Source organism: Neolamprologus brichardi, chromosome 22 (assembly GCF_056152115.1).
Source record: "Neolamprologus brichardi isolate AB-2024 chromosome 22, ASM5615211v1, whole genome shotgun sequence".
Lineage (NCBI taxonomy): Eukaryota > Metazoa > Chordata > Actinopteri > Cichliformes > Cichlidae > Neolamprologus > Neolamprologus brichardi.
This window is the reverse complement of record NC_142124.1, coordinates 26,787,797-26,804,338: the sequence shown is the minus strand read 5'-3', so window position 1 is coordinate 26,804,338 and position 16,542 is coordinate 26,787,797. Positions and strand designations below refer to the sequence as shown.

General features: G+C 39.9%; 1 protein-coding gene across 1 annotated transcript in view; it reads right to left on the bottom strand.

Annotated features, from left to right (window-relative positions):
- Positions 1 to 16,542, bottom strand: part of trappc9 (trafficking protein particle complex subunit 9) — a 242,273-nt gene that overhangs the window by 214,451 nt on the left and 11,280 nt on the right. The window contains exons 7-10 of the mRNA XM_087835023.1: positions 16,372 to 16,493; positions 12,844 to 12,969; positions 10,346 to 10,562; positions 2,494 to 2,637 (exon numbers count right to left, since the gene is read on the bottom strand). Of these exons, the coding sequence (XP_087691149.1) occupies positions 2,494 to 2,637; positions 10,346 to 10,562; positions 12,844 to 12,969; positions 16,372 to 16,493 (609 nt within the window). The remainder of the gene's footprint in view (positions 1 to 2,493; positions 2,638 to 10,345; positions 10,563 to 12,843; positions 12,970 to 16,371; positions 16,494 to 16,542) is intronic.

The window sequence follows — 16,542 nt, the reverse complement described above, 5'->3', positions numbered from 1 at the left end:
AATTTAACAAGGAAAACATTGCATCATTGTTCGTCGTGATTCACCCACTCTCTTGAAATAGTAATAAGACTTCATTTCTTAACCAAAAACCCACTTTCAGGTTTTCCAAAGTCCTGTATGCCACACAGTTAGGAAGCCATACAAACACCAGTGCCATCAAGCACCAGTAATGCCTAACATTCAATGCAATTATCACATTGTTGTTCATCAGACTGCCAGTTGGGTAAAATGAAATAACATGTCAAATTAGGCACATAATGGAAGTACAAGTGCATGCCCATATTTAAACTTAATCAATCAAAAGAAATAAAAAGTAAGTGAACTCAGTGACAACAATAGTGTCCTTTGCTCTACACGTTTGCACTTAAAAACAACACACCGATTTAAAGGCATGATTCAGAATAGAGGGCTCTTTACTGCAAATTACGAAGAGACAACTAAGTAGTGAGGGAATTTCTTACTACAAACTCTCCGTCCCAAGAGACAGCAGCCATAATCTAAAGGTTCTCAGATCTTTTTAATGTTATGAACCTAGGGCTGTGCGATATGACCAAAATCACATATCCCATAACGATATAAATCACAAAAATTTAACATTTTCTGTAAATTCTGTGAATCTCAGCTAGCAGAAGTGTGTCCAGCTGGGCGTCGTGTACCTGGAGTCGAGTGTTTTAACCGATGCCTGAAACTACACATTTTTAGACATAAGTTGCAATGGCCGCCGTTTTCTTTGTGAGTATTTATTACACGACGTGCTGCGGGGAAAAGCCTGTTCTAACGTTTGAGTCTAAGGTTCATTTTTTAGCACCTGACGGCTCTTTTTTGCTTCTCATCCGTAAACACTCTGCATACTCTTTCATGTGTTTTCATATCATCATCTGATATATATCGTTATATCGAACAGCCCTATACGAACCTTTAGAGGATAGGAACACCTGTGTGAGTTACATATAAATGGAAAAACAAACAAACATCCCCACAGCAGTCTATTAACATTGGGGAGCTTTCACAGTACTGTACATTAATGAATTTTTGGTTTAAGCGAACACAAATGACAAGCTTTTGCTGACCAGCAAACAGTTTTCCACTTTGCCTCAGTTTTTTTTAAATGCCATGGCAAAAAAGATGCTAAAGCATTAGCAGCTCTGCTAGCTAAACAGCTGAACCAGTCAAACACAGGAGAACAAGTTTTCACTTCATTTCAAAAGGGAGAGACAGTATAACACTTATTAAACTGTCAAAGCTTCCCATCCAATAAATAAATACATAAAACAGGCAGCGTACACAATAGCAGCTGAGGGCAATGCCAGCTCCATAGTATACAGCTGGATGCTTCACACTTGGTATTGCTTGCCCTTGTAAAGGCAGGATGTGTGAAATGGGTGCCATGTCTTTCTTGATACATATGCCAACATGTTTGTCATGAGAAGACATCACAATACTGAAAAATAAAGTAAAGCTTTTTACTGGCTGTTCTAGAAGTTTGGACAGGGGAGACAGAGATGCTTTTATAACTTTGAATGAATCTAATTGGTTTAATTTATCACTCTGTCCAGTTTCACTACATTTAAAAGTACAGTTTAGTGACTTTGATGATGATGATGCACCGAACATGTGCTCAGGAATCAAACTTGGAGTGAGAACATTGTAAACTGCTGTCCTAATATGACATATGTGCACACATCAAAAGGGACTTATTTCACAAGACCTCACTTCTTCCTGGTACTTTTAATATCACACTGCTGACGGGAGTAAAGGCAATCAAAGGGAGGGCACCAAAACTCCACCCGACAGCGCTCTGAGCCCAAAAAGTTACAAAGTAAATATGAAATGGTATTTTAGTGCAGCAGAAAGCACTGCTGAAGAACTCGGCTTACAAGGTCACTTTCTTCAGGGAGAAAATACCCGCTCACTTCTTGTGATACAACAACAAAGTAGTAATTACATCACACGGCTTTTCTGCCCTTTGATGTGTGTAAAGCTGTAGACTGACATTTTTTTTCCAGCAGAGCTGTTTCTAAGAAGGCTTGTCCCAGCAACACCCTAGGCAGAGCTGCAGAAGTCCCTTTGCTAACATTTAATATTTTATACTGTGAGTCTGCTTCATCTTGTTCCCACCTCATCTCCCTTATTCTCCCTCCCACCATCCATTCTCATAGTAGCCAACCAGGGATTACGCTGGCCTCTTTTGTGTGGCCAGTGAAGAGTCTGGCTTGCACAGCTTCATCTCCTGGCTGCTGCCGCAGGATTTCTGGTCAGAGCACAATGTTGCACTCCGGCCAAGAAAAAGCTGGCTTTGTTGTGTATCGCATACTATTAAAACTCGTGGTATAACGCTGCAATCACCAGGGGACAGATTGGCGACATCTAGATTTTTTTTAAAGGCAGGGCATGAAGCTGAAAAGCACCACACAGGTTTTCAATTCTGCAATGAAACATTAGTGCGTTCTGCTTAATTTCAAGTTTCCTCCTGACTGTTTTTTGTGAGCTGACCTTGATCAGACAGGAAATCCAGCATGGTCTGCAGCAGGAAGGACAGGTGGCGCACAGACAGGGCCGGGTTGCCCATGCGACGGGAGGCGTAAACCAGTTCATGCAGGAGGCGCATCTGTACAGCAGCCCAGCCTCTGTGGGTACCTGGGGGAGAGGGAGAGAGATGACAAAATAAAAGTCAGATTTACAAGGCTGACAAAGCTCATTGCTGACATCTAATGTTATGCAGATATCAAATCAGATTAGTCCACATGCATCGGAGACATATTCTGCCTGACGCAGATCAGCTAAATCTTTGTTGTCCCATGTCATACATTCACATTATCATCTCCCATATTGTTTTCAAATTGTATTGAGATCTTTATGCTGATATCTGTCTGCACGGTGTTGAGTTTTATTATGCTGATGCTAATTCGTTAATCTTTATCTTTTAACACATTTCCCACCCGGTCTGTATAAGCTCTTTGTAAACATATTCTATAAGATCTCTCCCTGTTACTCAATAAAAGCTGTTTTTCAATCTTTGGATGATCAGCTTTAAACACAAAAGGTAAATGTCATAAAGTCAGCTAGAGTTAGGTCATAACACTGAATCCTTTTGTCGGAATAATATCAAACATATCTTGTTATCATATTCCTGTTGAAATTAAGGATTTCACTGGCTATAACTCAATCAATTCATTTTCTCCCGTTGTCCAACTCGGGATTGTGGTTTGGATGGAGGAGTATACCAGGAGGACAGTACACCCTGGACTGGTCGGCAGTCTATCAAAGGGTGAACACATAAAGACAGAAAAACCACATTCAGACTTGGGGCCACTTTAGAATCACCTATTAACCTAATATGCATGTCTTTGGACAACGCACATGTTTTTTGTTTCTAACGCATTAAATCTTAATTTTCCCCCTCAAATTTTTCCACCTGCTAAGAGGTACCATGATGAAGAGATAATCAGGGTTATTCACTTCAAGAAAAATTCAAAGTCACGGGAAACAAAAGACCAAAAAGCAAGAAATATTCAGGGTTTTTTTGTTTTGTTTTGTTTTGTTTTTTTAATTGTCAAGCTATGTTAGAAATATTTTTTTAAGTTCTTTTTTCATAAACCCGTAAAGGCTCGTTTTGGGTAACAATCAGAAAGACAGAGAAAAACATGCCTGTGTGTGTGTGTATATATGTACAGTGGAGCATCTACCAGTCAGTCAGCAACTGGGGAAGCACAAGAACAACTACGCCAACATCTGACAACCAATCATCCAAACAAACTTTAACTCAGCGTTACACTTCCTCGCGTCCCAGAAATACACCTGGCAAGTTTCAAGCAGATTAGTCAGTTGTCGAGATACATGAGGAACAGATGGTCACGCTGACCTACTGAGATGTCTGGAATAATTAGTAATTAGCACTCATTTTGAGCCAAATTCCTCCAACTCTGATCTGATCACAAACGTCTTGTACAAGCACAAAATTAGCTTAAACTAATTCGCTGAGGCCATCAATTCAAAGTATTCATGTGTAAACTTTGGCTTGCTAACTTAGCTGCCGGTGTTTTGTTTCTGCAGAGCACCACAGGACATCTTAATAGCATTCTATCTTGACACCAACAGTTACATAAGGCCCTCAGCCCCCCACGAGATGCCCTGCTCCACTCCCAGCTGTCTACTGTTGACTCACTGAGTGGGAAAGAAAAACTAGAGGGTAGATGCACTGGAGAGGCTGTGGGGGCCAGAGGGAAGGAAGGAGGATATTTGGTAAACACTCTGATGTTTCCTCGGCTTAAATACCACTTCCAGTAACATCAAATCGTGCCCATGACGCTTTTCACTTATCAGCATTTTTCTACCACGGCTGTTATTCATCCTGACTTCTTCTGCCATCTGAAAAAACTGCAAATGCCATTCCTTCATAAGGGATTTTTTTTTCTGTCATGAAAACTGCACCCACTAAGCAGTCTAAAAATAGCTGACTTCCACCTGTCTGCCAAAAAACGGCGCTTATCTGGAGGACAGTAATCCAAAGGACACTTTGGATTTTCTGAGCATGTCGCTCTCGCTCAAACACGAAAAACGTGTTCATTTGTGGTATTTTCAGTGCTGAACTGGAGGTGTCTGGCAATCCAATTAACACACCACCAAGATAATGAGTGTGGTGCCACGGCCAAGCAGTCACACTGTCATGCAGTAAACCTGACTCAAAAGCCACTGTACCCTCAAGCTGCCTCAGATCTACCGTGTAGGGTGATGAGATGGCACATAGAGCCATTGTTCTCCTCAATTATAAGCATCCAAATTATTACAAACAGAGAGAACTCCAAAAATTCATTCAACAGAATGACAACAGAGCAGCGAGAGGACAAAAGATGACAGAAAAATGCAGTGTCCCCATTACTGCCAGCAGAAAGGCGTGGTGAGAAAGGGCATATGAACCACTTACAAAGCCATTTGCTCCACTGTGTTTCTGGGCACAGCAGCCTTATTGCAATGCACTATTGATCCCCATTTTCCTTCTCTTTTGAACTTGCAACTCTACTGTATTGCCTTATAAACTCTCATCTGATCCCTTCTGCTAAAAGGCTTACTTCCATCATTTCCTACTTTCCCATCAGCCATGTGGGAATTGGTACGTCAGCTGGAAGAGTATAGCTAGAATATGTAACGGTACTTCAACAAATCCGGCATCCAATCTGTGTGTTCAGCCGTCAGCCTGCAGCAGTGGCAAATCGTCTTGAGGTGGTGATATCTACTCAAAGTTATGCGAGACCAGAGCGTCATCAAACGTACTAACGAAGACACTTATGTTATGTTATGAATAGCCAAATTATTGCATGTTACATTTTAAGCAATGCCACTTTTAGTTACCAGGCAGCAACCAGTGGGACACAAAAATGATCAGAATTGCTGAACTTGCCCTTTCCACAGTGTTTGTGCTATCGGTGGTTTTAGGAGGATTTTGATGAAACAGTCTTTGATGAAATTATCTGATAAATAATATAGCCTGCAGCGTGATAGGGCTAATCCAAAAAGTTCTAATACATGTCACTACTCCCAAAAGTTTTAGTACTTACTACTTTAGTATTAGTTCGATACTTAAAACAAATTATAGATATCCATGTCCTACTACATTTGTTGCATGTATTTATTCATTGTATAAAATGATTACATCAATAATATCATTAGGAGCCCATGCTGCATCACGATCAATAAATTAATCTTAAATGTTAAAGTAGGCAGCTGCACACTACCATAGACTTTGTATAAAACATAAAGTGCCCCCCATAATTTAAACTATGATAGCTCTTTTAGATGTTTTCTGACAAAGTTATTAATAATAATAATCTGTGTAACCACTGGTTTGCAGCTTGTTGTAGAGTGTTCTTGAGTTGGCAAGTTGTTATGAATTTGTTTTTCTTTACCACAGAAATGTTTCTGTCATCATGCACTTCTTTTTTGGCCTTTCTTGCTTTTTGTTGTTGCCAAGCTGAGCAGTACATAAAATCTTTTCTCTCTCATTCATTCTCTTTCCCCCTCTGATGGTTTTTCAGCCTAATGATCGCTCCCTCACTTGCACCAACATCCCTTTGGGCCTCATATTTTCAAATTATATTAAAATTACAGTGAAAAGTTATAAAATACAAATTCAAGCCTTTGAATCAACTTCAGGTGTTATGCCTGCTTCATTTGTCATGAAATAACACGGCAGAAGGCATCACCTGGCCATGAAACTGTTTATCAACTGTTTATCTTTTAACAGTTGATATTTTTTATAACACTAATTACATTAAAGCTCCAAGTCTGCACGTCAATCACATATTGATTGTTTGCTATAACACCTGTTCTTAAACAGCTCCATTGGCTCCCAATTCACCTCCGTGTCAATTTCAAGATCCTGCGTCTCACTTTCAAAGCGCTTCATAACCTCGCTCCTCCATATCTATCCGATCTTCTCCATACATACTCGCCCCTTCGTACACTCCGGTCTTCTTCAGCTTCCCTTCTGTCAGTTCCACCTGCTCGCCTGACTACCATTGGACTCAGAGCCTTTAGTTGTTCTGCCCCGAGACTTTGAAATGCACTTCCACTTGCTCTACGGACCACACACTGTCTCATCACTTTTAAATCACTACTCAAAACCCATCTGTTTAGAATTACATACACCTGATCTCTCTTAGGCCATTTTTACCTTGCTCAGTTTTTATATTTGCTTTTATACTTTTATGACTGTTTATGTCTAAATTTTATCTACCATGTTTGCTATATATATACATTTTTCTTATGTTTTTTATGGTATGTTTACGTGTTACTGTAAGGTGACCTTGATGGTCTGAAAGGCGCTAATAAATAAAATGTATTATTATTATTGTTTGATTTACAATATACTGTGATGGTGTACCGAGGCAAAACTACAAAAATTATCCAGCTCTGAAAGCTAGATAAGAAGTGCATTTGATTGTTTATACTGGCCAGCAGGGGGCGACTCCTCCAATTGCAAGTCCATTGGTACAGTCAATGGTATTAACATCTACTGGAAACCAGCCTTCAGCCCTCCTTGTCAGTGGCCTCAGTTTAAATACTAAGTAAATGAGTTTTGGGTCTCAGTCATGAAAAATGGTGTTTATTTTCCTAATTATAGAACCCATTAATGTCCAAAAGGACCATTTCAAGGTGACAACTGCCCCTTGATTTTTATATGTGTGGTTTGAAAAAGCAAAGATGCGAAAACACTCAGGATGCAAGACAAGGTTTTGTAAACCAATGTATTACCCTTTTTTTTTTAAATTCCCAGTGATGAAGTATCACTATATACACTGTTATATAGTAGTTTTTGAATACAGTGGATTTTATCTACTGTTCTTCTCCAAGACTTGTTTAGGAAGCTCATATGTTGAACTGTGTAAACTTATTCTAATTTAAGTGAAGTGCCCTTATAGAATAATGCTATTATTTATACATTTTAATTGACTCCCAAGAAATGCGCTGCAGTATTAGTGAGTTAGAATAATGAAATAGGGATTGTTCTCATGTTTTCTGTTTTATTTTTTAGTGATTTGCTCTACCCTCAGAGAAACCATCTACTTTTACCTCTAACAAAAGCCAAACAGTAAACTTTATATCTGATATGTGATCAAAGAAAGGGAGGAGAGAGAGAATAGCTAGATTGTACAGACAGGACTCTGGCAAAGGTTTTAACCACTTCAGATGTTTAAATTCATCATGCAGCATCATCGAGGAGGTGTCTGATCTGTCCCAGATTGATTCTGCACCATCAGATGGTATGGCCCCCACAGAGCTTGGATCTTAACATCATGGAGTCAGTGTGGGATTACATGCAGTGACAGAATTGACAGAACTGAAAAAGTCTAAATCCACAAAAGAATTGGGGCAAGTTCTCCAAAATGACTGGCACAAGTTATTTTTAAAAAGCTCATTTTTGAAGGCTCCCCGCAAATCGCTACCTTATCGTGGTGGAAGGGTTTGTGAATCACAGGAGCTTTGTTGTCAGGGGGCTTTAGTCCTGGGTGAGGGACCAGACAAAGAGTAATTCAGAAAACCACTATGAGTAAAAGATCAATGGAAAAAGTTCACCCTCCCTGGGACAGGGTCCACCCTGGACCAAGGCCCAGGGTGGGTGCCCTTAGTCCATGGAGCCCAGTAGGGCACAGCCCCAAAAAAGGACATGGGACCACCTTCCTGTAGGGCCACCACCTGCAGGAAGCGCTCTAGGCATCAATGTGTATTATTTTATGCTGCATTAAATACTGTATTTAAACATAACATACTGTAGTGATAAAAATGAGGTATTTGAAAATCAAGATTATGTAGTAAGTTTGAGTCTAAAAGAAGAAGGAATGAAAAATAGCAAGCAAACCTGTTCTCAGCAAAACATTTCCAAGTCACAAGAGTCTGACAGCACTGTAGGAGAAATGTGTGCCAAAACCACCTTTTTAATTCTTTAACTGAAAGCTTATTAAACCAGACACCTTAGTGAAATGTGGATTGTAACTCTGTTCTATTGTGGTGCGAGTGCATTGGGCCACCTATTTCACTGTGAAATTTGCCTCTACATGGAATCCTTTTTCCCCCCTCCTCATGCAACTCTATAGTGCTCGCCTGATTGGGTCTGAAGAGAGCCGCTTTGGTCAAAGTCCCTTGTCATGGGCTAGACACAGAAGAATACAGATGAAGTGCAGATCGAGTCCAGCTCTCCTCCAGACCACTTTAATTACAATTTGCTGAAATGTTATCATGGACTTCTGTCCAATGCTGCCTACTGCAGCTCAAAGGACAAGCATTTGACCTAAAAGATGCAGCTTCTTTGTGCATTTACATAGGAAAAAAGGCCCAAGATTAACAGCTTATCAGAGCAAAATCCGCTCTCGCCACAACTCTTGAATACCAATCACAACAAGAATACCGATGTCCCTGAACGGTTCTGTGCGCTGTTTTCTTTTGAATGGACGGTGCTTGCTACTGAGAGGCTGTAGCGTGCAAGGGTCAAGAGTCTGCAAGAGTACAAGGTTTATCAGGGGAGGCCGTACAGAGTAGTCTACAAAAGCTCAGGTCGGGTGTCACCCATGACTCTCTTTGAACAAAGTGTTGGTTCGAATACAGAACACCCTGAAAGAGTGCTTGTGAAAAGACAGCAAAGCTGGTAATGAAATCAAGGCTCTTCATCAGCTTAATCCATTAAATATGTTGACACTGCTGTTAATCACACACTGTGAATCCTGTGAGAGGGCACAGCATTCAGAGTTTGAGAAGACTGATTCACAGAGAATTACTCCTTTTCACTGATATAAAATCAGCACTTCAGCCTTGCAACCCTTAAAAAAGAAAAAAAAAAACAAACCCTAAATCTAACTATAGCCGTTCACAAACATCAACTCCCCGTTACCCTTCCTCCCATGGAGCACCTAACACTTCAGACACACTTCTCACTCCTGGAGATCTTCTGTCTGGTTTAGGAGAGGGTGCTGCCAGGACAGAGTGTACAGGAGGCATTAAACGTGGAACCCCGTCGCTCACTAGGAGCAAGATTTACAGTGCACACCAACTCAAAATCCTCTTTAGGTGTTAAAAATCTGTATTTACTACAGAGAAGCAGTGTCAGCTTGCAATTGAAAGACGTGGACAAAAGTATTTTTGCAGCTTGCCTTATTTCATATGTTATTTACAGGAATTAAGAGTCCAAAACTGGGGAGGAGATGAATCACACCACCATGATTTAAATCTGTGCCGATCAATTTACTGCTACTGTGCTAAAATCAACACTGTTAAAAGACTGTTTTATTTTGCACCTGATGTGGTCATGACAGGGCTGTTAGGAGTGTTAATTTATTTGTAATGAGAGGGGAAGAGTTTATCAGAATGAGTGCATAATTGGCAAAGGGTGATGGCTGTGAGCACAGTGTCAGAGCACTGGCTCCATCATGTAACTCTTCAGTGAGTCCTCCCTCCGCATGTTTAGAGCCTCCACAGTAAAACTGGTATTTTTATGAAACAGAATAGAACTGGACTGAATTTAGCACCACAGTAAATGTGTTATTGCAGGGAGTGAATAAATGAGCTTCCGGGTTACAAAAATTGAGGGGTGCTGTGGAATTACTGTGTCACATGCCACATGACGCAATGTCAAAATCAGTGCAGGGCACCCAGCAAATTTTTTACCATTTTCTTTTTTTCAGTAGCAAGATGAATAATTAAAAATAGCTGCATCCATAATATGAGATAAGTAGTTAGAGATGTGTTTGGAGACTGGACAAGAATGGCCCGTAGGTTTTTGTTTGTTTGTTCTTGAAACAAACAATGTGAATTGTTATGCCCACATATTATTCAGCCACCATGTGACCAAGCCTACCTTTGCTGAAGTCTTTAGGATCGAGTGACAGGCTGTACCCAGGTAACGTTTCCAACAGCAGCTTGTAGCAGGCCCTCCAGCCAGGCTCTGGGATGGTGGGAGCTACACACTGCATGGCAGCGACACGCTTGAAAAAAGCTGATTTTCGATGGAATCCAATCAATTCATAGAGCTCAGACAGGATACTGTAGCGCTGAATCTTCTCTTCCTCTGACAGCTGTGAAGAGAGAAACACCATTATGTCTTCCTGCACTGGAAAATTCACTTTTTAAAATCACCTCATCTTATCAATCAATACATGTGCATGCTTTGATATTCAGAGGCGCGAGGGAAGTAAATTATGGTGAGATCACCTTGTTTAAAAGTGTTCTTGTGACATCACGACCACTTTGTAAGCCAATCACAGGTCAGGTAGATATATAATTGATCAAACACAGATTTCTGTTGGGGCATCTTTTTATCAGTGTCTTCTAATGTACCAAGAGGGCAGCATTAATATTCCAAACCCATTGATGAAAGATGATGAAACGACAACTTTGCCTGACATTAAAACACTGAGATTTAGTTAAAAGTGAAAATGCTGTCTGCCCAGCTCATTGGAAAAAAGGGGGGAAAAGGAGACATTCCTGGACAACTAAATTTGGTTACAAATTGTTTACAGCATGAACTTATCTCAATGACACTGCTCTTAGATCTATGTTTGTATTGGATCTAGAGAGTCCTGCAGCTGTACAGATGTTTTTTAAGATTAATGATGTCATGGTTTCATTTATTAATAAACAGGAAAAGTGTCTGTTGTCTTATAAGTTACTTAATTTAAAGCTCATAATTAGCTCTTTTACACTATTTGTTACCCGTATATTTTCGTCAGCTCATCTCCTGATCTGAGGTCATCTATCTCACAAAGACATGCATATAAGATCCCTATTTATTCCTGATATTGTCACAATTACGTATTGTCAAGAAACTACTCATGAAATCGTTCTGTCTCTAGAAAGCTGACAACAAGCGACTAAACAGCAGCAGCTGGCTATAAGATAACATTTTGACAGCTAACGTTACGGTGCAAGCGTCCTAAAAATGATCAACACATTCACTATACTCATCACATTGTTTATTTGCCAAGCATCCAAGTCAAGCAATTTTAGATCCACTTCAAAGAAAGTTTACTAACACCAGCTAATAGCTGCAAAGACAGCAGTGCTTAACCACAGAAGAGTTCAGGTTATCCTCAACAACTCACCTCAGTATCACTTCCAGACGGAAGTAAGCTTCACTGACTCCTCGACTCCTATCACTCCTTTCAGTTTTACACCCTGCTCTAGATTAAATAGACGTGAACACCCAGCATACTGATAGGTGACTGACAGCCTACACTCACTATGGAAGAACTGTGCTGCAGTTTTTGAAGTGAGTTTGGGGTAAAAATGTATTATTTAAATACATATATCAGGTTTTTTATTCACGATTTACTGCTTAGTGTTGAGATTTTTTAAACATGTTAAAACATTTTGTGAATATGCATTCTCAATCATCCAGCAAAGTAAATCTCCAAAAGTTGATTCTGTTCATCTGCCCACCTTTCCAGCCCACTGAAAGGCCCATTGTCCTTTCAGTGGGCTGGTTTCAGTCATTATGCAAATGTACTGTTTATAAGATTGGGGAAACCTGCAGTCAGCTGAGACTGAAGAAGTCACTTGGATGAGTGACGAAACGTTTCTCCCACAAAACGCTACGTCCGATGAACAGAATCCACTTTTGGAGATTTTTGTGAATGAAAATGTTTCTATACACAAACTCTATACACAAATACGCCAGCTGTAATTCATAACAGATGTGAGCCATCTAATTTTGACATTTTTAATCCCTCCTGACTGACCAAAATGTGATTGTCCTACAGAGGCCACCGTAGCTAGGATTGTGCTCTAGAAATGGGAGGGATATGAACACTAGATGAAGTTGACTGCAATCTACTGACATCTAGTGGTGAGATTTTACACACTGTGACTTTAACATGTCTTTCCAACGTCAACCAAATGAAAAGAAAATCACGTCATTTAAAAAGTTGTTCCATTAAATGGTTTTGGAAGTTTGACGCTAGATAAAAATTGTTAAGAACAATTTCATCACACTGAACAATAATAACAATGACACAGGAGGAAAATTTCAATGACAAATGCAAAAAAAAACAAACAAAAAAAACAAAACAGAAAAACCGAAGCATTTTCACACAACAGGAGAACAAAAAAAAAGTGTGAATCAGTGTACTCAAAGGTGTCCTGGAAGAACTTCACTGACTCAAAGTCGTATGAGCAAAAAATTCAGACACAAAAATAAATGTATTAATCTAATGATAAAGAGCTAAGACCAAAAAAGCCCATTTTAGAGTGTCTTTTTGCTAAAGGTCCTGTGATTTAACTGTCCACCACAGAGCCAGTGGTCATATTAATCATCCCGTGCGGCTGGGAAAGCTTTTATTTCCCGGTCAGATGGCGTACCTGTCCCAGGTTGATGTAAACGGCATTCTGCAGGAAATCGGAAGCCTCTCTGGCCCTCTTCTGAATAGCCAGCACCCTGACTGCTTTCACACAGGCCTCCAGCTCGATGACACCTGCGTTCTTGTACTGCGAAAGATAAGAGGAGGAGTAAGGGGCAGGAGGAGGCTCGGTGTTAATGAATAATGAACAGTCGATCAGAGTCGTCTTGAGTTTTACAACCCACCACATAATCAGGGAGAATGTTCTCTCATTAACATATGACCGTATTCATCAGTCAACACGAATGTGGGAAGATGGACCAGTGTGATAACTTGGATCTCCTATTGTTCTACGTTCAGGAATTCCCAACCATTACTCAGTTTCTGCTGAAAAAGCTGAGCAGTTGCTACTGGTTTGCCCCCTTTTTCCCCCTCTTTTCTTCTCTTCTCAAACCTCACCGTCCCTCAACTTCCTTCCACTTCCACCCTCATTGTCTCTTTATTAAAATTCAATTAATATCTGAATGGCTCTGTGTTGAGATGTAATTTAATTCTGAATGAACTAGTTACAGGTAAAACGGCTGAAAGAAGGTCAGTGCAAAGAGGCAATTATAATAATGAAGATAAAGAGCAGGATTGCTTCTGAATAGTTTGGAAGCATAATGAGCCTATTCGGCTTCCCCTAACCATTAAAGATACTTTAATAGTATTCTTAGGGACTTTGTACTGGGTCCAAGTACATTGTGCTATAAATGGAACCTGTACAATAACTTTTCTGTGTGCAGGAGTGCGTTATTGCTGACTAATAAGCTTCTAGTCCTACTATCTACACATGCCCCCATGCTTGCCCCCATGAAGCTTCAGTATAGCAATAATAACAAACAGCTACTGTCAGCATGCACAAGTCCTTAACAACTCAAACAAAATAAAATACTGCCCCCTGCTGAAATCAATAAATATTACTACACAGCTTACGACACTTACATTTCTGCTTACCAGGTTTTGTGTGAGCATTAGTCTAAAGACTGAATGGCTGTATTTAAAAATACCCTTTATTTTCTCTAATCTGATTCCCCATTCAAGTCAAAAACACAACCCATTAACCTGGAGCTCTGCGGCTTGTACTATGAAGCAAGATCGGGATACTCAGCATATCTTTTTTTTAATCTGGCTTCAATTACCCTTCACTAAACCACTATTCACAAGAAGGTGCTTATCAACTCTGTAAGTTAAACCAGGGTTAACCACATAATTAAGACTGAGGTTTTGCAGCATGTAACCAATCACAAACAAGCACTGGTCTACTGGCAACAGAGCAGATCATTTCACAAACAATAACAGAACTACAGGAAAGGAAAAATATCAGGTTAAACTCGTAATATACACCATCAACATGACAGCTACTACAGCCAAGCAGCACTGTCAGGAAAGCGCTGTATGTAGCTGTAGTATTAACTGCATCAGTTAATGTAAATACTAGTAACTATAAAACCAGGAGGGAAATCTGGCAAAAATATGCTGACCACATAATCTAATGGACTTATCAGTGTAAATAACCAATCATTACAGCACTGGGAGCTCCTGCTATAATAACTAATTAAATGAGCGAGCTGTTAGATGTATTCTTTCAGCACGTAAGAGAGTTTTTGCCCTATTCTTTCCACTGCAGGCCTGATGGCATTAAAACTGGCTGAGAGAGAGTACACAACAGATAAACAACAGAATTCAAAGCAGTTGCAGGCTGACTTGCAAATTTCATATAAAATCAACATGCACAAGGCTTTAGTGCTCTCTGTTTTAGGATTACGTTGCTTTATAACTCTAGAACAAAGAAATAACTTTAGAAATGTCTGCAGTCAGCAAGGAAAAAAAAAACAGAGGGGAGACAAAAGTTTTAGTTAGAAAAAAACATATTTAGTTTTTGGAGATTATCTGCATGCCAAGGCCCAAAGAGGTTTTCTGTTGATCCAGAGAAGTGATCAGGCAGTAGGTGGTGTTTTTGCATGCACTGACCCCTTACTCATCCTTATATGACAATGCACCATGACGAAGTAGTTTGATACAGTGAAACCACAGGATAAAACACGAGGTTATCTTGCCAAGTGTCCAACGCTGCTTCTTAGCACAGACCTCTAGATGGTCACTCATCTCATTTTTACCAAGTCTAATATCAAGAGAACAGCCTCAATAAAGATAAACTAAAGCACCTTTGGAGAACAAGTGCAGCCCCAGGCAGGACTTGCTGCTTATCATGTACAATTAAAGGAGAATAAATGCTCTTAATCTGCAGAGGGTGTTTTGATCTAAAGAACAAGGCTGCCATTAGTACTTTTTCTTGCTGTTTCAATAGCTAAAAATCTCTCTTTAGGACCTCCCTACTGCATCTGTGGCTCTCTGCTAAGAGTCTATTCTGTAGGCTTCATCAAGTTTAAGACGTTAAAACCACATATCAGCAATCTAATATTACATCATTCTTAGCAGTACTGTAAAAGTACAGTGGAAAATCACAGGATTATATGAGCTGGAGTTAGATATTATGCCGTTTTATATATACTATACATAAAATGTTTAATATCTCAGCCTACATCATATGCAAGAATATGTTATGACTAACATTACTGCCTAGACCAAGCAAGAGAGTTTTTAATAAGATATTATTAACTTTCAAAGCCTTTATTGAGACAACTGAATCGAAATGTTAAGAGACACATTTAAATATTAGTGATTATTTATATGAATCAGTTTCATGCTATGTTTGCACCTCTGAAGCCCTACTGATCCCCCATGACTGCATTCATGCAGATCATTTACATGAGATGAGCAAGTCTGTGTACCAAAAAGGTTCTGACAATGGCTGGACATAATGACAGCTATTGATGGAAAAGTGCCTGGTTGCGTGACACTGACCTTATGTTACTAAATATAGGCTGTCATATATTAACTGTTCCTCTGCGTTCCTCACTAAAAGCCGCCATGTGTGCTGTCAATCTCATCGTCCTCCATGCTGGGAAACAACATGTGGCCCAAAATGTTCTCCAAACTTTCAGAATCAATTGCATGAAGCCTCCGGAAGTATCCAACAGAAAGGCAGATATCACAGAAATGCTGATTTGCATGGGACTAATCACTGTCACAGGGCTTCTGTGCTCTGGTATGAGAGCAGAAGGAGACACAAATTCCTGTGAGGGTTGCATCAATAAGAGCATCCAGCATAAAGATCAGTGCCAAACAAAAAATTGCAGATCCATCAGCTGTGGCAACTGCTTACAAAAAAAAGGAGCAGCTAGAAAGAAGCTCATCTTGTCCTTGTTTAGTCCCCTGAAGACTCTTATTGAAAATGTACGGCCTGCTTGTTAGTGAAGGAATTCATTGGGGAATTTTGAATGACAATTAAGCTTTACTGTAATCATCTATACAGCAATTTTAAAATAGTTCATGTTTAAGATCCAACTAAAAATCAAGCAAAATAATCTTTTATCCTCAAGCCAACCCAACAACAACCACACTGGTTGGGACCTGGTTTAACAGCCGTGTACACTTCGGGCAGTACCTTTCCATAGTAGGAGATGGCCTCTTTGTACTTCTCGATAATGTCCTCAGGACTCAGGCAGTTCTTTGCTCGTCCAATCTCAGTGCTGGTGTCCGCACTAATGCCGTTGGTTGTGAGGGCTCCTACAGTCAAAACAGGACAGCATAAGATTGGTACAGCAAAGAAACAGAA